This window comes from Echiichthys vipera, assembly GCF_963691815.1.
Source record: "Echiichthys vipera genome assembly, chromosome: 22".
NCBI classification, from domain to species: Eukaryota; Metazoa; Chordata; class Actinopteri; order Perciformes; family Trachinidae; genus Echiichthys; species Echiichthys vipera.
Window position 1 is genome coordinate 2663678 of NC_139847.1, and position 21623 is coordinate 2685300.

Here is a 21623-nt window from a genome sequence, read left to right on the forward strand (position 1 = left end):
AAGACCCAGGACCAGGTGGAGAGATTAGATCTCCACACTGGCCTGGGAACGCCTCAGGATCCCCCAGTTAGAGCTGGTTAATCTGGCCCGGGAAAGGGAAGTTTGGGGTCCCCTGCTGGAGCTGCTGCCCCCGGATAAGAGACTGAAGATGAGATGATAAGACAGGACAGCCGGACACTAAAGTACGATAAAGAGCGAACACCGGTCCATTTTCTAGCTGGTGTTTTGATTCCTGATAAAGAAACACGTGACATTTGAAGTATTAACGAGGTTTCATGTGATGGAAACGCATCAGGAAGTGTAGGAGAGATCAGGAGGTGACGGAGGAGAGAGACGGACACAGGCAGGTGGAGGGAGGACGTGCAGAGTGAGTCGGAGCGGTGGAACAGAGGAAACCAGCACAGAAATAGAGTGAGCGAAAGAACGAGTGAGTCACAAACAGCGGGGAGGAGGAATCTATCTTTCCGTGTTCTCTCTCCTTTTATTTCCCTCGGCGCGGCTCGTCTTTAAGTAACCTGCGGAGAGGAAGATGGAGCCGTACGGGAGGGGAAATGAAATAAAGGGAAGGATTTAGTGGAAAGGGAACGAGCAGGGAGGACGGGAAGAGAGAGGGAGAACACAAGCCGGGTGTTCGGGCGGGATGGAGTTTGTGTGTGACGCTTTGATGAATGACAGCGATCAGGGGGAGATGGGGAGGGAGGAGAGAGGATGGAGTTACCGTGAGGTGCAGCAGAAGGAGAACAGAGGAAAAACAACCCAAAAAAAGAAAACAAGAGGAGGGAAAGAGGTCTGAGGATTTTGGCTGTCACAACGAAAATGATTCATACGTCATCCGCGTGTTTATTACTGTAGGAATAACACAGAGAAGGAAATCAGGTGATGTAGTGTAAGAGCCAAAGTGAAGGAGGGTCCGGGTGGTGGATGAGTCCCAAACACAGGACGTTCACCTGGAGGACTGGTGATCAGGTCCTGGAAGAACTGTTACACACACACACACACACACACACACACACACACACACACACTTGTCATCTTCAGTAGAAGGTCGTCAGGCGACACGTACGACCCTACATGTTGCTGTTGTGTTATTTAGCGCTCATTAGCTAACACTCAGACACATGTGAGGGTTTCAGGAATGAGACCTTTATTTTGAAAGGTCAGACTGTACACACACACACACACACACACACACACACACACACACACACACACACACACACACACACAGGAACTCGGAGTAGAGCCGCTGCTCCTTTGCGTTGAAAGGAGCCAGTTGAGGTGGTTCAGGATCATCTGGTAAGGATGAACCCTGGGCGCCTCCCTAGGGAGGTGTTCCAGGCACGTCCAGCTGGGAGGAGGCCTCGGGGAAGACCCAGGACCAGGTGGAGAGATTAGATCTCCACACTGGCCTGGGAACGCCTCAGGATCCCCCAGTTAGAGCTGGTTAATGTGGCCCGGGAAAGGGAAGTTTGGGGTCCCCTGCTAAAGCTGCTGCCCCCGAGACCTGATCCTGGATAAGAGGCTGAAGATGAGATGAGATGTTGTGACGCTCAGAACCGCACCAGTGGAAATAATTTCATCCCTGGAGGAGGAATCAGAAATCTAACGTCTTAAGTTCACCTAAAGGACACAGGTCTTAGTCAGTTCGCCTCGGGGCAGGGTGGCTAACGTCTTAGGTCAGAAATAGCCTAAAAGACTTCCTGTCCTGGTGAAACCGGTCCCTGAAAATAAAGAGATGAAACCAAAACTGTCTTAACTTTAAGGAAAATGCAGCCGGTCCCTGAAACATACATTCTGAAGTGCTCACTGTGGAACATGCTAGCAGGGCGGACGAGAAGACTCCTTCCACGACCCCTTTCTCATTAGTTGTGTTGTGTTGTGTTTGTCGTTCCCTCCTCCAGCCTCTGAGGAAATGTCCACGAGGTTCATATTTAATTTCTGTCTCTTTGTGTTTCCTTTCTCTTTGCTCTACTCGGTGTTTGTCGATCCGTCTCAGAGGGAGAATTTAGCAAGAGCCTTCATTTAACGGACGATAAAACCCCTGAAACATTCATGTGTGTGTGTGTGTGTGTGTGTGTGTGTGTGTGTGTGTGTGTGTGTGTGTGTGTGTGTGTGTGTGTGTGTGCGTGTGTGTGTGTGTGTGTGTGTGTCTGAATCATTTAAATGTCTTTTTTTGCACGCAGCCTGTGATACCTGCAGTCCTGCTGAATTATACATTAACAGTCGTCTCAATAATGGATGGACTGTGTGTTTGTGTGCCGACAAATGTCTGCTCAAGTTTGTTTGGGTGCGTGTGTGTGGTTGTGTGTGTGTGTGTGTGTGTGTGTGTGTGTGTGTGTGTGTGTGTGTGTGTGTGTGTGTAGTTCAGTAATCCACAGCTGTGGCTAAATAATATATTTACCTTTTTATACGTGGTTTATTCACCACATCCGGATGAATAATTGCTTAATTAATCCATCAACACGTCCACCGATAACACACACACACACACACACACACACACACACACACACACACACACACACACACACACACACACTCTAACCCTCTGCAGTGTTCAGTAGCTCTCATTTACTTCCTATCTTGTCTTCATTCATCATGTTTGTGAGTCACTTTTCAGCAGACGCTCTGTCGTCATATCTGGAGCGATGCGTCGTTTGGGAAGTTTCCGAACTTTGCTTTGTCATTGCGTCCGCTCCACAGAACGACGTGACTCATCATTCTCATTTATTTAAAGTGTGATTCCTGTGCAAAAATCCTCCCATGGTCATTTTCTGCACTTACTAACATCAAATAAGCCGTCGTGCAGGTTTTTTTTCGTGTATAAACTATGAACGGAGAGATCCAGGAGAGATGCTAACAGCCGGACGTGGCTAACAGTGGTTAGCTCGGGGCAGTACGGTGAAGGCATTCAAAGGTCTTTTTTTAACCACTAATGCTGCTGAAAATAACAGCAAACCTCTGCAGCAGCATGAGAAGAGTCCCTACACACACAACAAAGCACCAACGGGCTCCTTCCACTGTAATGGACTTTACTATGAGAGGAGCTGGTACAGGGGCCAGTAGGTAAGTCTTTAAAACACTCTTTAATAAACTCTGGCTTCACTAACTACGCTGTTGCTGCTTTGTTGTGTGTGTAGGGACTCTTCTCATGCTGCTGCAGAGGTTTGCTGTTATTTTCAGCAGCATTAGTGGTTAAAAAAGACCTTTGAATGCCTCTGTTAATAGTTGTAGTTGTAGCAGAAACATGTCGGTGCGCTTCATCGTTCAATTGAATTAGATAGAGACGAGCGAATGACAGGAATGGATGAACGAGAGAGGAGAGAGGAGAGAGAGGGGGAAGAGAAGTAGTAGAGATGTGTTCATGAGCAGCACGATGAACATATCCAATATGAATGAGTGGTACAGACACACACACAAACACACACACACACACACACACACACACACACACACACACACACACACACACACACACACACACACACATGTACACACGTATACGAGCACTTCCCATATTTGCATACAAATCACAAGCATGTGCACAGTCAGATTGAATTAGCGTTAGCATAGCTTTGAGTTAGCATAGCTTTGAGTTAGCATATTGCTCTGTTGAGATTACATCAGGCCACAGGAGCAATTGAATTAACCCGCCGCGGCTACGTTAGCGCGGCCGCGGCTCCATTTGTGGCCGGCTGCCCACAAATGAAATTACCCTGGAAAGAAGCAGCGGAGTGAAGCGACCCGATCACTGAACTTCCTCTCGTGTCGGCTGACGTTTGCAGTGCTCTCATGCAGCAGAGACACCTGCATGCTCCAATTGGGAGTCATTACGGGGGGGGGGGGGGGGGGGGGGCTGTTATCCCAGCATGCACCAGGGCAGAAAGCTGGAAAATATTCCTCAGGCTTGGAGCTGATGAAGAGTTCCCTCTGAGGTTTGTAAAGTAGCGTAAAATGGGAATATTCAGAGTGCGTGAACACAGATGTATTGTCTTCTTCTGGCTGTTGTTGTTGTTGTTGTTGTTGTTGTCGTGAGCGTGAGAGACGCTGCTTTCACGAGTTTATGAAAGAAGGAGAGACATCTCGACAGACAACCTTTTTCCTTTAAAAGGGAGCTCATGTGTTTGTGTTTTTGAAGTCACAAAACACCAACGTTAGCCAACAAAACGACGACTTTAGCCAAATATTACCCAACAAAACACCGACTTTAGCCACAAAATAAAAACTTTAGCCAACAAATCAACAACCTCAGCCAAACTTTAGCCAACAAAACAACGATCTTAGCCAACAAAAACACCAACTTTAGCCAACAAAACAACGACTTTAGCCAAATTTTACCCAACAAAACAATGATTTTAGCCAAATTTTAGCCAACAAAACAATGATTTTAGCCAACAAAACAACGACTTTAGCCAAATTTTACCCAACAAAACAACGACATTAGTCAACAAACAACTATTTTACCCAACAAAACAAAACTTTAGCCAACAAACAAACGACTTTAACAAAACAACGACTTTACCAAAACAACGGTTATAGCCGTGACCGTGGATTGGTTTAGTACGGATGGATTTAACTCCTTTTCGCCCCCTGTTGGTGCTTTTCCACCGTTCATTTAGATGTGGAAGAAAGTCTGTGCTCTTCACGCTTTGGTCGGGAAAAACGTGACACTCAAACAAAAAAACACCTTTATGCTCTGCTCCTAAAAATGAGCATATCTCAAAAACTAAAACACGTGTTTAATTCAAATAAATGACGCAGCATTAAGAAAGACGTCCTTTATGTCTCTACATTTAGGAATATGTTGGCTCAATATGTTTTGTGTGTTTATTTACTCAAATTAGATAAAACAAAACATGTGATTTTTGTATTTTTGTTAACATTTATGACACAATCTTAGTACTTTTGTTAATTATTAATGTGTAACGACTTAAATAACCTTTAATCTCAGGTTGTAGAGAGTTTCAAACAGACCAAATAAAAACCAGACGATAGGTCGCAGCTTACGTTCGTCGCTAACCTGCTGCTGATCAATGACGGTCACTTTAACAGGTCATTACATCATCACGTGTGTTGCCACTGCAGGTGTAGATCGGGCTCTCTGATTGGCCGAGGCGGCGGGTTTAGTTGTGTTTGTCTGGAGGGTGAACTGTGACGAGGGCGTGTGCGCGGAGCGACGGTGAGATGGAGACCGAAGGAGCAGACTGCTGTAGTTTAGAGGAGCCCGGAGATCAACTCGCTCATTAGCATACCGCTGCCATGGCAACAGGAAAACCAAACTGGAGCTGAGAGAGGGATGGATGGAGAGAGAGAGAGAGAGAGAGAGGAGGAATGAGACTGGAGAAAGAAGACAGATGGAGGAGAAGAAAGAGAAGTGTGAAAGGAGGAGTGGAAGGAGAGAAAATGAAACGGTTCAAGGAGAGAAGGGAGGAAAAAAGAGGAGGATGAGGAGGAGCAGCATTGAGGATGAAGAGGATAAGTGACAGGAGAGAGAGAGAGAAGAGGGTGAGGGCGGAGGTGAAGAAGAGAGGGAGTGCAGGAAGAGAAGAGGGGATGAGGAGGAGAATGAAGAAGACGGGTGGAGAGAATTGGAGGTTGCAAAGAGAGGAAGAGGGGAATAAGAAAGAGGAAGAGTGGAGGTGAAGGAGAGAGATGGAGGAGAAGAAATGCAAGAAAGGGACGGAAAGGAGGATGAAAAAGAGGACTGGAATGGTTGCAGGAAAAGGGGAGGAGGAAGACAGAAGAGAAACAGGAGGAGATGGGATAGAAGGAGGATGATGAAGAGGAGGATGAGGAAGAGGAGGATGATGAAGAGGATAAGTCACAGGAGAGAGAGAGGAAGAGAAGAGGAGGAGGAGGTAAATTAGAAAGAGAAGAAACGGAGGAGGTGAAGAAGAGAGATGGAGGAGAAGAAATGCAAGAAAGGGGGATGGAAAAAAGAGGAGGATGAGGAGGAGCAGCATTGAAGATGAAGAGGATAAGTGACAGGAGAGAGAGAGGAAGAGGGTGAGGGCGGAGGTGAGAGAGAGAGAGAAGAGGGGAAGGAAAAAGAGGAAGAGAGGAGGTGAAGAAGAGAAGGAGTGCAAGACAATCTGAGAATAAAGGGAGGAGAGAGCGAAGGGAGAAAGTGAGAGTTGAGGAAGAGTGGAGAAGAGGCGGATGAGACAAAAACAGGATGATGAAGAAGAAGAAGAAGAAGAGGAGGAGGTTGTGACAGGAGAGAGAGAGAGAAGAGGGGATGAGGAGGAGGAGGAAGAAGACGGGTGGAGAGAATTGGAGGTTGCAAAGAGGAAGAGGGGAATAAGAAAGAGGAAGAGTGGAGGTGAAGGAGAGAGGTGGAGGAGAAGAAAGGGACGGAAAGGAGGATGAAAAAGAGGACTGGAAAGGTTGCAGGAAGAGAGGAAGAGGAAGACAGAAGAGAAACAGGAGGAGATGGGATAGAAGGATGAGGAAGAGGAGGATGAGGAAGTGGATAAGTGACAGGAGAGAGAGAGAGAGAGGAAGAGAAGAGGAGGAGGAGGTGAAGAAGAGAGATGCAGGAGAAGAAATGCAAGAAAGGAGGATGGAAAAAAGAGGAGGATGAGGAGGAGCAGCATTGAGGATGAAGAGGATAAGTGACAGGAGAGAGAGAGAAGAGGGGAAGGAAAAAGAGGAAGAGCAGAGGTGAAGAAGAGAAGGAGTGCAAGACAATGTGAGAAAGAGGAAGAAAGAGGAGGAACAGAGGAGGTGAAGAAGAGAGATGGAGGAGAAGAGATGCAAGGAAGGGACGGAAAGGAGGATGAAAAAGAGGACTGGAAAGATTGCAGGAAGAGGAGAAGAGGAAGAGGAGAAGAGGGGATGAGAAGGATTATGAAGAGGATAAGTGACAGGAAAGAGAGAGAGAAGAGGGGATGAGGAGGAGAAAGAAGAAGACGGGTGGAGAGAATTGGAGGTTGCAAAAAGGAAGAGTGGAGGTGAAGGAGAGAGATGGAAGAGAAGAAAGGGACAGAAAAGGAGGATGAAAAAAGAGGACTGGAAAGATTGCAGGAAGAGGAGGAGATGGGATAAAAGGGGGATGATGAAGAGGATAAGTGACAGGAGAGAGAGAGAAGAGGGGATGAGGAGGATGAGAAAAGAAAGGCAGCAAAAGAGGACTGGAGGTCGCAAAGAGAGGAAGAGAAGAGGAGGAGGAGGTAAATTAGAAAAGAGGAAGAAAGAGGAGGGACGGAGGAGGTGAAGAGGAGAGATGGAGGAGAAGAAATTCAAGAAAGGGGGATGGAAAAAAGAGGACTGGAGAAGAGAAAGAAGAGGTGAAGAAGAGATGGAAAAAAAGTGAGATAAAAGGAAGAGAGAACGATGTAAAAGAGGGGGAAATGGAGAGTTGGGAAGGAAAAGAAGAGGAGGATGAAGAGGAGAGAGAGAGAAGAGGGGATGGAAAAAGAAAGGGAGGAGAAAGAGAGGGGGAGGGAGAAGGAGGTGAAGAGGGAGCAGCCACCTTGGTTTGACTTCTAACACTTTCTCTCTCTCCGTCCCCTCTTTTCTCCTTTTCTTCTGCTTCTATCGTTTCATCTTTATAATTAAATCCTCTCTTTATCCAACACACACACACACACACACACACACACACACACACACACACACACACACACACACACACACACACACACACGAATACACACACACACACACACACACACACACACACACACACACACACACACACACACACACACGCGCGCGAATACACACACACGCATACAAAAATCTAAAGAGCAAGTTGTTCAACCTCCTATCTGGTGATGTTTAAAAGTGTGTGTATTATATTGTGTATTTGTGTGTGTGTGTCTGTGTGTGTGTGTGTGTGTGTGTGTGTGTGTGTGTGTGTGTGTAATACATGCGATGCAGTGTTTTATCTTTCTACTCTCAAATTGAATCACCTCGTGTCGATGTTCACCTCCGAAAACCAACGACATGAGAGATAATGACCTTACACACACACACCCACACACACACACACACACACACACACACACACACACACACACACACACACACACACACACACACACACACACACACTCTAATGCCTGTACACACTCGTGGGCGTGACGAATAAACGACATGTGCCTGTGAATATTCATCCCGGAGACGTGTCCTTCCTGACAGATAAGAGCGACAGTTACGCCGTCGAGGGCTTTTATTGTGAAAGGGAAGGAGTGGATCTGGTGTCTCTGTGTTGCACCGTAGGTCCAAAGATTTCTACTTTTTCCCGATACATTCATTGTTGCGCTCTCGAACCCGCTGATGTCGTCACAGTTGAACCTATTTTCACGTACGGAACCAAACTATTTTTGGTCAAAACTGTTTTAAAATCCGCAAAAGCCGGAACAGGAAGTCAAGTGAGAAACACACAGTAGTTGTAGTTTGAATAATCCGGTTGACATTCACATGCTTCTTTTTTTTAGCGCTACAAGATTCGATTGTTATTAATAACGTGTATTAATTATAACGTTGACATTTAAGGCTCACCTCGAGATTTGGGTAGTGTCAGGAATAATGACTGTGCCTTCTATGCTAACGTTAGGTGGCTAACTAGCATCAAGGACAAATAAACTAGCATCAAGGATTGGGTAGCAGCAGGAATAATGAGTGTGCCTTCTACGCTAACATTAGCTAGCTAACTAGCATTGAGGACAAAAAAACCTAGCATGGAGGATTTGGTAGTGGCAGAATTAATAGGTTGTACTTTCTTTGCTAACATGAGGTAGCTTACTAGCATCAAGGACAAAAAAACTAGCATGGAAGATTGGATAGTGGCAGGAATAATGAGTGTGCCTTCTACGCTAACGTTAGGTGGCTAACTAGCATTGAGGACAAAAAAACTAGCATGGAGGATTGGGCAGTGGCAGAAATAATAGGTTGTGCTTTCTTTGCTAACATTAGCTAGCTAACTTGCATCCAGGACAAAAAAAACTTGCATGGAGGATTGGGTAGCGGCAGGAATAAAGAGTGTGCCTTCTACGCTAATGTTAGCTAGCTAAATAGCATCCAGGACAAAAAAAAACTTGCATGGAGGATTGGGTAGTGGCAGGGATAATGAATCTGCCTTCTATGCTAACATTAGTTAGCTTAGTAGCATCAAGGACAAAAAACTAGCATGGAGGATTGGGTGGCGGCAGGAACAATGAGTGTGCCTTCTATGTTCCCGTTTTTTACAGAAAAGGTCTTATGTTTCAAATTCCAGAGCAAATAGTCTCAATGTAGACCCTAAAACTGCCCCGTAACCCTGACCCTCACCCTAACCGTGACCTCTAGTCCTGAGAAAATGCTGAATTAAATCCGCAAAGGCAGAGGAGTATGTGACAGAGAGACATGCAACATACAAGGGGATGACCCCCTTCTATGCTAACGTTAGGTAGCTAACTAGCATAGAGGACAAAAAAATGAGCATGGAGGATTGGGTAGCGCCAGGGATAATGGGTGTGCCTTCTATGCTAACTTTAGCTAGCTAACTAGCATCGAGGACGAGGAAAAACTAGCATGGAGGACGATAATAACAACATCGTAACTTAGGGCGATGTAAACTTAGCCACAGTAGGAGAAGTGATTACACAACCTTCATAAGGTGGAACAGTTCATCCAAAAGAGCGCTAAACTACCGTGGAAGGGAGTTTTAAAAAGCGCTAACAGAGAGTTTAGATATCAGTATGAAGATATTTGTCCAAATAAGTGAAAATTATGCATGAAACAAGCCCACGCTGGTGAGAAAAGGCAGGAAGTGTGGGAACAGCAGACGCCACCAAATGTGCACATCTCCGGGCTGAGTGACGGCTGCAGGTGCTGAGCTCAGTGTTTTTGGCGGTTTGCCTTTTTTTATTTTTCATGTTTTTCAGACGTTCATTCGTGTGAAGGTGGACGTGCAAAGCCGAGTCGGATGTTTATTCATTTATTTATTAGAGTGTTCAATAGGAGGGAAAAAGGTTTATATGTCCTCACACACGCAACAAGCAACAAAACAAAGACGACAATGAAGAGAGCGAGTTATGAAAGAGGGATGGATGGAAGAGGCGCAGAACAGGAGGAGAGAAAGAAAAGGTGGTGACTCAGAGGGCGGCTGAAGGGCTGACGGGGACAAACAGCCTCTGGTTGGACGCCAACGACGGTCTGAGAAGACGAGCTGTAATGAGATGGGAATCAAACACGAGCTGAACGCCAGAGCAGCTCCGCGCTTCTGTGACCTGCAGGGGAAAGACATGTACACGCTCCAGTTTGAGGATGATTGCAGAACATGAAGCTGATGAAGCCTGGTGTATCAGATATGAGTTCATCGTCAACAACATCCCCCCTCCTTCTTACCTTCAGCTTTTATTTTGAAAGGGGAAATTCCCAAATGGCGTATAAACAAGTTTGTGTAATTGAAGCAAAGTGTCACACTACAGAAACATGTGTTACTGAACAGTATGAATAAGTATGAAGCATAAAAAATAAGGTTTCAAAGTGAGAAAAAGATTTAAGAAGCAGTTCTCTCGTCTCTAAAGATGCTAACTTCCGATCTTTTTTAGTGTACATCAGCTAACATTGCAATGATACACGTGAACAGTAACATCTAACGGACTACGCACTAACTATTTGCCTCATGATTGTAGCAGTAATGCTAGCTCTAGGAGTTTTTTGTTGGGATATCGCAATTTCAGTTAGCGCGTTAATGGTAATTCCCATTATGTGTTAGCATTGAGCTAGCTGACTTTTTATTAACATTTTTTACTGTAACAGAAAACATTGCAATGACACAAATGAACATGTAACAGACTAAGAACTTAACATCTGTCCCATGGTTGTAGCAATTATGCTAGCTATAGTTGTGTTTTTTTGTTAGTGACACTAACTTCAGTTGGCGCTTTAATTGTAATTCCCATCATGTGTTAGCATTGAGCTAACAGACTTTTTATTTATATTTTTTAGTGTAAATCAGTAAACATTCAATGATATGTATCAACATCTAACGGACTAAGCACTGTTAATGTTACAAGGCAATGCCAACTTCTGTTAGCTTGTTAAGGATAATGCCCGCAATGTGTTAGCATTGAGCTAGCTTTATTGTAAATCAGTAAACATTGCCATGGTACAAAGTCACATCTAACAGACTAAGCACTAACTATTTGCCTCGGGTTGTAGCATTTATGCTAGCTAAAGAAGTTATTCTTCTCCTATAGCTAGCTCTTGTCATGAAGCTAACTTCCGTTGGCGCATTAATTGTTATTCCCTTGACGTGTTAGCATTGAGCTAGCACCTGTATCCACATTTAGCTTCATAAAGGTTAAATTTTTAGACTCAGCAGCTTTTTAAAAACGTAGTTCTGGTTCTTTACCCAACTGAGAAACGCTCCTACATCTCCTTAATTCAGTATTACATGAATTATAGTTGTTTCGCTCGCCGGTTAGCTCAAACACCAGCGAGTAAGACGTAGAAACGTTTGTGTTTTGGAGGTTACACCATCTTTTACCCGCTGATGAGTTATTGTTCTCAAAAGTCTCAAAGTCACGTTGTTGTTTCAGGTGTTTTTGCTCGTTTTAAAACGTTTCGCTCGTTAATTTGCAGAAAAAAACCGTCTCTTTAACGTGTTTTCTCTCCTCTCGTCTGCAGTTTGTGGCCCAGCCGAACTGCCAGCAGCTGCTCGCCACGCTGTGGTACGACGGCTTCCCGGGCTGGAGGAGGCGCCACTGGGCCGTCAAACTGGTCACCTGCTTCATCATCGGACTCCTGTTTCCTGTCTTCTCACTGGTGAGGACGGAGGATGTTAACGAGACTTTACAAAAGCACAGAAAATACAAACCTCTGCGCGCAACGACAGAGGAAACGAGGAGCGAAACCACTGCAGGGGAGCGTGAAGGAAGGAGAGGAAGTAAGGGAAGCATCAGGGGAAGTGAGGGAGGAAGAGAGAAAGGTTCAGACGGAGGAAAGTAAAGAGTGACGACAGAGGAAGACATGACAGAGGAGATGAAAGAGACCATTTGTCCTGTTCTTCCAACGTAGATTTGTTGCCAGGAAGCAATTAAGCAGAAACTCCTTATATTTATTTAACGGCTGGAGGAGCCGTTGCCGTGGAAACGTGAGCACTCAAGCTAAAAAAAAAAACACAAACACAAACATGGGGATGTTTGAGGACAGGAAATGGAAGTTTGCAGACTTCTCGTTTTGTATTTCATCTCGGTTATTTGAGCAGCTGAGTGCAGTAAAAAGATCAAACACAGAGCACATGTTTGTGTTTAGTGTTAGATACACGCAGAAATACGGATTTAATAACCATTATAATAACCATTATAATAACATATATAATAACCATTATAACCATTATAATAACATATATAATAACCATTATAATAACCATTATAACCATTATAATAACCTATAAAATAACCATTATAACCATTATAATAAACATTATAATAACATATATAATAACCATTATAATAACCTATTTAATAACCTATTTAATAACCATTATAATAACCGTTATAATAACCATTATAACATTATAATAACATATATAATAACCATTATAATAAACATTAAAACATTATAATAACATATATAATAACCATTATAATAAACATTATAATAACTATTATAATAACCATTATAATAACCATTATAATAACCATTATAATAACATATATAATAACCATTATAACCATTATAATAACCTATTTAATAACCATTATAACCATTATAATAACATATATAATATCCTATATAATAACCATTATAATAACCTATTTAGTATCCATTATAATAACAATTATAATAACCATTATAATAACCATTATAATAACCTATTTAATAACCTATATAATAACCATTATAACCATTATAATAACATATTTAATAACCATTATAACCATTATAATATCCATTATAATAAACATTATAATAACCATTATAATAACGTATATAATAACCATTATAACCATTATAATAACATATATAATAACATATATAATAACCATTATAATAAACATTATAATAACCAGTATAATAACCATTATAATAAACATTATAATAACGTGTTCCTCTTGATGTAAATGTGTAGAAGTCGTCGGATGTGTTTATGTAACGTCTCTGATTCATTTTCATTTTATTTACAGTGCCAGATCATAACAAACGTACCTCAAGACACTTTACACACACAGAGCCTGTGAATGTTCTCATTCGTCCAGGTCGTCGTTATCCGCAAAGCAATTTCAGTCAAAAACAACTGGACTGGTTGTTTGTCTAGGAAGACGTTTCACCTCTCATCCAAGAGGCTTTGTGAGAGGTTAAATACCTGGATCTCCACACCAGTTAGTTGGACCAGTCCCAGCCTGGTCCTGGTCCTGGTCCTGGTCCTGGTCCAGTCCCAGCCTGGTCCTGGTCCTGGTCCAGTCCCAGCCTGGTCCTGGTCCTGGTCCTGGTCCAGTCCCAGCCTGGTCCTGGTCCTGGTCCTGGTCCTGGTCCTGGTCCTGGTCCAGTCCCAGCCTGGTCCTGGTCCTGGTCCAGTCCCAGCCTGGTCCTGGTCCAGTCCCAGCCTGGTCCTGGTCCTGGTCCTGGTCCAGTCCCAGCCTGGTCAGATGCGTACATGAACTGATGAAGCCTCTTGGATGAGAGGTGAAACGTCTTCCTAGACAAACAACCAGTCCAGTTGTTTTTGACTGAAATTGCTTTGCGGATACACACACAGAGTAAAGACCACACACTGATTTACAGAGACCCAACGATTCCTCCATGAGCAGCGTCTCTTTCCTGGGTGATCGCCTCTGTAGTGCAAGAGGAATTGATTTACAGACTTCTAATAATCTACGAGTAAAATATCGTATTTGTGCTCGGACATTTACACGACAAACTAGTTTATGAAAGTTACTTTGATGAGAGGAAGCATGAGGAACATTTAGGCGATGCTCAGGTGGTGGTCTCATCTCATCTCATCTTCAGCCTCTTATCCGGGGTCGGGTCTCGGGGGCAGCAGCTTTAGCAGGGGACCCCAAACTTCCCTTTCCCGGGCCACATTAACCAGCTCTAACTGGGGGATCCTGAGGCGTTCCCAGGCCAGTGTGGAGATCTAATCTCTCCACCTGGTCCTGGGTCTTCCCCGAGGCCTCCTCCCAGCTGGACGTGCCTGGAACACCTCCACTGGGAGGCGCCCAGGGTTCATCCTTACCAGATGATCCTGAACCACCTCAACTGGCTCCTTTCAACGCAAAGGAGCAGCGGCTCTACTCCGAGTTCCTCACGGATGCTGAACTTCTCCCCCTCTCTCTAAGGGAGACTCCAGACCCCCTCCTCAGGTGGTGTTTTACATTAAAAAATGGAAATTAAGGAGCTTTTACTGTGAAGGACAGAATATAAGTCCTGGATGTGTTGATAGCATTGATGCTATGCTTACATTTGCTAGCTTCCTAGCATTGAGGACAAAAGAAAGCTAGCATGAAGGATTGGGTAGCGGCAGGAATAATGAGTGTGCCTCCTATGCTAATGTTAGCTAGCTAGCTAGCATCCAGGACAAAAGAAAACTAGCATGGAGGACGATAAAGCCACATCGTAAATTTAGGGCGATGTAAACTCCGTCACAGTAGGAGAAGTGGTTACACAACCTTCGAAAGGTGGAACAGTGTAACTAAAATTTATGTGAACAGAAGGGCCGAAGGTAGCTTAGCACGCAGCTAACTCACCTTTGTTAGCGTCCTTTTGACGACTTTCGTAAAGACAAAAGTAAAGTAAACCATTAAAGTGATATTCAGGTATAAAGTTCGGAAGTTAGACGTTAATTTCACACCGTTAACTTAACTCAAAACATTAAAGCGTAATTAATCTCTGTAGTTAAATAAAAAACCTTGATTGAACTTTAGCCTGAAATTGTCCGGAGGGTGACGCGATCAAAATAATGACTTTAACTTTCTCAAGTCATTATTTCACGGTAATTAAGTGTCACCATAACGACCTTTTTTAATCACATTGGCAGAAATTAACCTCAACAAATGTCATTTTTAGCGTTTAGCTGAACAGTTTTTTGTCTCTTTAGTGGAGTTTGCGACCGCCGCGGTGCGTTCAAGGACCCAAAATAAAGCAGGAGAAAGAGTAAAGTCAGCCATTAAAATGATATGACTATAAAATAATGACTTTAACTTTCTCAAGTCATTATTTCAAGACTTTTTCTAATGACATGGGCAGAAATGACCTTCCATAGAAAACACACCTTAACAAATTAAGAGTTTTTTGTCTCTTTGGTGACGTTTGTGACCGCCGCGGTGCGTTCAAGGACCCGAAATAAAGCAGAAGAAAGAGCGCGCACGATGAGAGAAAGTCATCAGATCTTAATGGACGTGTGTGTGGGATAATTCAGTATTCAGAGTATTGCTCTGATGAGATGACGTTATTAATGTTTTAATAATGTAAACACTTCCGTTTGAAGCCTCTCTGGCGTGACGCGTGAGTCACAGGGCGTTGAGGTTGCCGGGAGCGAGCAGACGAGCAGAGCGGGGTGAACAAGCATCACGACAGCAATAACAGTGGCAATAACAATAAGAGCTGTGCGGCAACTCAAGGTGACGGCCGGCTGAGCATCAACGCGGACGCTCCCTTTGTCACGGGTTCAAACACGGGTTCAAACACGCGTCCTCTGTCTGTGTCGCACCTTTAAGGACGTAATTACGGATCATTTAAGGACGAAGCGGCTCATCTCTCTCTCCATCTCCGTCTGCTTCCTGTGATCCTCTCTCTCTAATCTCCTCCTTTCATGTCTCCATCCTCTCTCCTCCTGCACCTTCTTCTTCGTCTTCTTCTTCTCTTTTCTGCCATCGTTTGCTTTTCTCGAGTCCTGTCACGCTGTTTAATCTCTGCTGACACAGTTTGTCTTCACGTCAGGTGCGATTCACTTGTATCGTGCCCCTCTGAAACCGCGTGTTTCTCTGTTTCACGGGCTGAGCATCAACGCGGACGCTCTCTTTCTCCGCTTTCACGGTTCAAACACGCGGTTCAAACGTCTTCTGTCTGTGTTTTACCTTAAAGGACCTAATTATGGATCATTTAAGGACATCTCCGTCTGCTTCTCATGATCCTCTCTCTCTCTTTAATCTCCTCCTTTCATGTCTTTGTCCTCCTGTACCTTCTTCTTCTTCTTCTTCTTCTTCTTCTTCTTCTTCTTCTTCTTCTTCAGCTTCTTCTTCTTCTTCTCTTTTCTGCCTTTGTTTTCACTGTGCATCGTTTGCTTTTCTCGCGTCCTGTCACGCTGTTTAATCTCTGCTGTCACAGTTTGTCTTCACGTCAGGTGCGATTCACTTGTATCGTGCCGCTCTGAGGGGCCGTCCACACGAACACGGGCGTTTTTGAAACCGCGTGTTTCTCTGTTTTTCACGGGCTGAGCATCAACGCGGACGCTCTCTTTCTCCGCTTTCACGGTTCAAACACGCGGTTCAAGCGTCTTCTGTTTGTGTTTTACCTTAAAGGACCTAATTATGGATCATTTAAGGACATCTCCGTCTGCTTCTCATTATCTTCTCTCTCTCTAATCTCCTCCTTTCATGTCTTCGTCCTCCTGTACCTTCTTCTTCTTCTTCTTCTTCTTCTTCTTCTTCTTCTGCTTCTTCTCTTTTCTGCCTGTATGAATAACCAGTGTTTTCGTCCTTTCATCCGCACGTAACCGCAGCTGTTGCTCCTAAAACCGGAGTTTTTGGTAACCGGAGTCCGGGGTAAAGTCCGGTTTTGTGTCGACAGGAAAACGTCTTGTGGTCATTGTTTGACGTCACACTGTGCGACGGTAAACAGTCAGTTGTTTCCATGGAGACGAGTGTAGCGCTGTAGACGTGACCAGCTGACGGAGTTGCTGTTATGGACCGAGCCAAAATACTGGTGCTAACTTCTCAGCGCTCTGTGTGTGTCTCGTACAACAACTCCCACATTTTCCCTAATATGCTGATCTTAAATTCACGGGTGACAGTGAGAAGTTGCTCCACTCACGCGGAGGAGTCTGCCCGGCCTCGGTTCGCTGTTATTGTTTTTCCGTTCTGAATGCTTCCAGCCTTGTGATTGCCCGTCCGTCCCTCCGCAGATCTACCTGCTGGCTCCTAAGAGCGCTCTGGGCCGCTTCATCAAGAAGCCCTTCATCAAGTTCATCTGTCACACGGCGTCCTACCTGACCTTCCTCTTCCTGCTGCTGCTGGCCTCGCAGCACATCGCCCGCACCAACCTGCACATGCAGGGGCCGCCGCCCACCATCGTGGAGTGGATGATCCTCCCGTGGGTGCTGGGTGAGTTTCTATGAAAGGGCAAACTTTATTTTTTACACCTGAGATCAGGCTAAGATCAGGCTGAGATCAGGCTAAGATCAGGCTGTGATCAGGCTGAGATCAGGCTGAGATCAGGCTGCGATCAGGCTGCGATCAGGCTGCGATCAGGCTGTGATCAGGCTGAGATCAGGCTGAGATCAGGCTAAGATCAGGCTAAGATCAGGCTGTGATCAGGCTAAGATCAGGCTAAGATCAGGCTGTGATCAGGCTGAGATCAGGCTGAGATCAGGCTGAGATCAGGCTAAGATCAGGCTGAGATCAGGCTGAGATCAGGCTAAGATCAGGCTGAGATCAGGCTGCGATCAGGCTAAGATCAGGCTGAGATCAGGCTGCGATCAGGCTAAGATCAGGCTGTGATCAGGCTGCGATCAGGCTGAGATCAGGCTGAGATCAGGCTGTGATCAGGCTGAGATCAGGCTGAGATCAGGCTGTGATCAGGCTGAGATCAGGCTAAGATCAGGCTGTGATCAGGCTGAGATCAGGCTGTGATCAGGCTGTGATCAGGCTGTGATCAGGCTGTGATCAGGCTGAGATCAGGCTAAGATCAGGCTGTGATCAGGCTGAGATCAGGCTGTGATCAGGCTGAGATCAGGCTAAGATCAGGCTGAGATCAGGCTAAGATCAGGCTAAGATCAGGCTGAGATCAGGCTGTGATCAGGCTAAGATCAGGCTGTGATCATGGACACGTGACGTGTGACATTGATGTGCTCATACGTGCGTTTGTGTGTGTGTGTGTGTGTGTGTGTGTGTGTGTGTGTGTGTTTCAGGCTTCATCTGGGCAGAGATTAAGGAGATGTGGGACGGGGGATTCACCGAGTACATCCACGACTGGTGGAACCTGATGGACTTTGCCATGAACTCGCTCTACCTGGCAACCATCTCCCTGAAGATCGTCGCCTACGTCAAGGTCAGTGGTCCTCCTCCTGAACCTGAAGAAAAGCCTCTCGGATCAGCTGGAAAATATGTTTTTTGTTTTTTTTAATCCACGCTTCAAACGTGTGATGATTTTATAGAATATGACGCATTGAAGTGGATTCATCAAATCAAATCAAACTTTATTTATAAAGCACATTTTAAACGACCAATGTGCTGCACAGTTCAGCAAGACACTACTGTGTGTGTGTGTGTGTGTGCGTGTGAGCGTGTGTGTGTGTGCGTGTGTGTGTGTTTGCGTGTGTGTGCGTGTGTAAGCTGTCGTTTTAAATGTGTCTTTTAAAGCCTTTTCTTTTTGTTGTGCTAGCTAAAGGAGTTCTTTTTCTTGCTAGGATGATAACACCATCATGAAGCTAACCTCCATTAGCGCGTTAATGGTATTGCCCATTGTGTATTAGCATTGAGCTAACGCCTGTGTCCACTTTTAGTGTGTGAGTGTGTGAAGGAGAGACAGACAGACAGAAGTTCAGAAGCATCTGAGAGAAGGTGCGCAGAGTCTATAAATTAATGAAAGTGTGTCCGTGTGCAAGTTTCTGTTTCCTCCCGTGTGTGTGTGTGTGTGTGTGTGTGTGTGTGTGTGTGTGTGTGTGTGTGCGTGTGCGTATGCGTGCGTGCGTGCGTGCTAATCGCGGCGGCGTTAACTAGACAGGAGTCCTGTGGAAGTCTGACGGCTGAATTTAGAATGAGGAGGAAGTGGAGCGTGAGGCGACGGAGACGGACGGATGAATAACAGCGTCACAGGAAACAGAGTGCATGCTGGGAGAAAAAGACAGGGCGGCGGGGTTACGAGACGAGAGCCTGAAAGACAGTTTCAGACGGAGGTAGAGAAGAACGAGTGTGAGAGACACGACATGACAGGAGAAGAGAGGCAGGTGTTAGAAAGTGTCCTGGATGGACGTTTTTATCCCGTTTCATCTCATTTTTATGATCTTTTCATCAGAATTATTCATGATTTTTATGTTTTTTAACTTTATATTTGAACAGATGAAGAGTTAAAGTCGTCTCACGTCGACTTTAAGTGTCAGAGAAACAAGATGAGCAAACGTTAGCAGCAGACTGAGCGCTGCCATCGTTACAGAATCAAACACACGGACATTTAGGATCCCTTTGTAGCCGTTTGGCATCGATTTTTAGTCCTGTTCTACATGTTAAGCATCTGTTTTTAGGTTTATACCTCATTTTGTTTCATTTTCTCGTCATTTTTCATCATTTGAAGTGTTTTTGTGTATGTTTGTGCTCATTTTGCATCCCTCTGTCAGGGTTTTATGTCTGTTTTTGTCATATTACAGCTGTATTTAGTCATTTTTAGTCCTTTTCTACATGTTATGCTTCTGTTTTTAGGGTTTTTATCTAATTTTTTGACATTTTTCATCATTTGTAGTGTTTTTGTGTGTGTTTGGGCTCATTTTGCATCCCTCTGTGGTGCTTTCATGTCTATTTTTGTCATTTTACATTCATATTTAGTCATGTTTAGTCCTGTTGTTCATGTTCTTTATCTGTTTTTAGTTTTTTTACTTCATTTTGTTTCCTTTTGTCGTCATTTTTCATCATTTATAGTGTTTTTGTGTGTGTTTGTGCTCATTTTGCATCCCTCTGTGGTGGTTTCGCATCAAGTTTTTGCCGTTTTGCATCTATTTTTAGACTATCTTTACTTTTCTATGTGGTTGTTTTGCATCTCTGTGGTGGTTTTATGTCTATTTTTGTCATTTTGCATCTGCATTTAGTCATTTTTTGTCCTGTTGTATGCGTTATGCATCTACTTTTAGATATTTTAACTAATTTTGTTTCATTTTGTTGACATTTTTGACCATTTGTAGTGTTTTTGTGTGTGTTTGTGGTCATTTTGCATCCCTATGGTGGTTTTACCTCTGTTTTTCATCCATTTTGTGTCTATTTTTAGTAATTAAGTCTTTTTTAGTCGCTTTGTAAATGTCCCTGGGTCGGCCCCTGTTCACTAATCCATCCATGACCTTCAAGACAATTTCCTCCAAAAAGCAAAGCGATGAAACATCCAGCTGCTCCTGTTAAACTGTTTCCTCTTCCTGTCCACACGTCCCCCCCCCCCGCAGTACAACTCGTCTCGTCCCCGGGAGGAGTGGGAGATGTGGCACCCCACGCTGATCGCCGAAGCCCTGTTCGCCATCGCCAACATCTTCAGCTCGCTCAGACTCATCTCCCTCTTCACCGCCAACTCGCACCTGGGGCCCCTGCAGATCTCCCTGGGGAGGATGCTGCTGGACATCCTCAAGTTCCTCTTCATCTACTGCCTGGTGAGTTCTGATGGTTCTGACTGGGCTTTCCTCGCTCCACTCACGCTTTCTGTAACCTTCGTCGCTGGGGGTGAGCAGAAGCCGCTTGCTGGCGTCGGCCTTTTCCGTCTCCAAGGTAACAGAGGCTCTGGTAGCTGGGCTGCTAAGCTAATCGCTAGCCGCTCAAAGTTTACAGAGAGGGAGGGGAGAGGATGGAGGGTACGGCCCATTTCTCTGCAGGCCTACGGCGGATAAACTGGATTTTTGCTTCATATCGTGTGGTTCGGACTACAGAACCATGAGCGCCGTATAAATGGTGTTAATAGTAATTAGCAATACGCCAAATGGTAAACCCTAGCTTTAACATTACATCCTCTACATCATGGGAGTCAAACTCCAACTCACAGAGGGCAAACGTGCATGTGTCCCTTCTCTCCAGATGTGTAACGTTGACCCTTTCCAGTGCAGCTCCTTGTTCTTGTCGTGGTGTTTCTTCTGTTTGATTCTTTGGTTACAGCCACGGTGACAAACAGCTCTTTACCTTCACACACAGATCATCTGCTGAAAGCTCCTGTCCTCCATCTTTCTTTTGGGCGTTTTTGGGGAGGGGTGGATTCAGTGTGTCTGCAGAGACTGGTGCATGGATGCTCATGTGTGTGAACAGAAAAGTAGACGTGTGTGTGCTTTACACTCGCGGGCCAGCTCTCACAGAACCTGGATATGATCTTAGGGGCCACATATAATTACACCGCGGGCCAGATTTGACCCACGGGCCTGAGTTTGACACCCCTGCTCTACACGGTGCAGTGGAACGCTTTGCTGCCTCCTTCGACCTGAAGCATTTCTGCAACAAACGTGCACGAACAAGAGGTCGACGCGTGACTAAAAACCCTGAAAAAAGATATTTATCTACATTTTTGCAACCTGGAGCCAGAGAGCACACACAGAGTTCACTCACGAGCACATTTAGTGGTCGTTTCAGTGTCTGCGGACGCTCGCTTCAGTCGTCCGCGGTCAAAATATGGGGTAAAAAAAAAGAGCTGAAGGATAAAAACTCTGTCTTCTCTGCAAACTGAACAACGCGCTGCATCTTTGATCCTCCGCTGACGGTGTGAAGGACGCCGCGGGCCGGTTCCATTACATC

At 44.8% G+C, this 21623-nt stretch overlaps 1 protein-coding gene across 1 annotated transcript in view; it reads left to right on the forward strand.

The window, feature by feature from the left end:
* trpc5a (transient receptor potential cation channel, subfamily C, member 5a) overlaps window positions 1–21623 on the forward strand; it is a gene marked incomplete at both ends in the record, with an annotated part of 62908 nt that overhangs the window by 20938 nt on the left and 20347 nt on the right. Inside the window, 4 exons of the mRNA XM_083937139.1 lie at window positions 11623–11760; window positions 17060–17258; window positions 18065–18204; window positions 20300–20500. Coding sequence (XP_083793265.1) covers window positions 11623–11760; window positions 17060–17258; window positions 18065–18204; window positions 20300–20500 — 678 coding nt within the window. The remainder of the gene's footprint in view (window positions 1–11622; window positions 11761–17059; window positions 17259–18064; window positions 18205–20299; window positions 20501–21623) is intronic.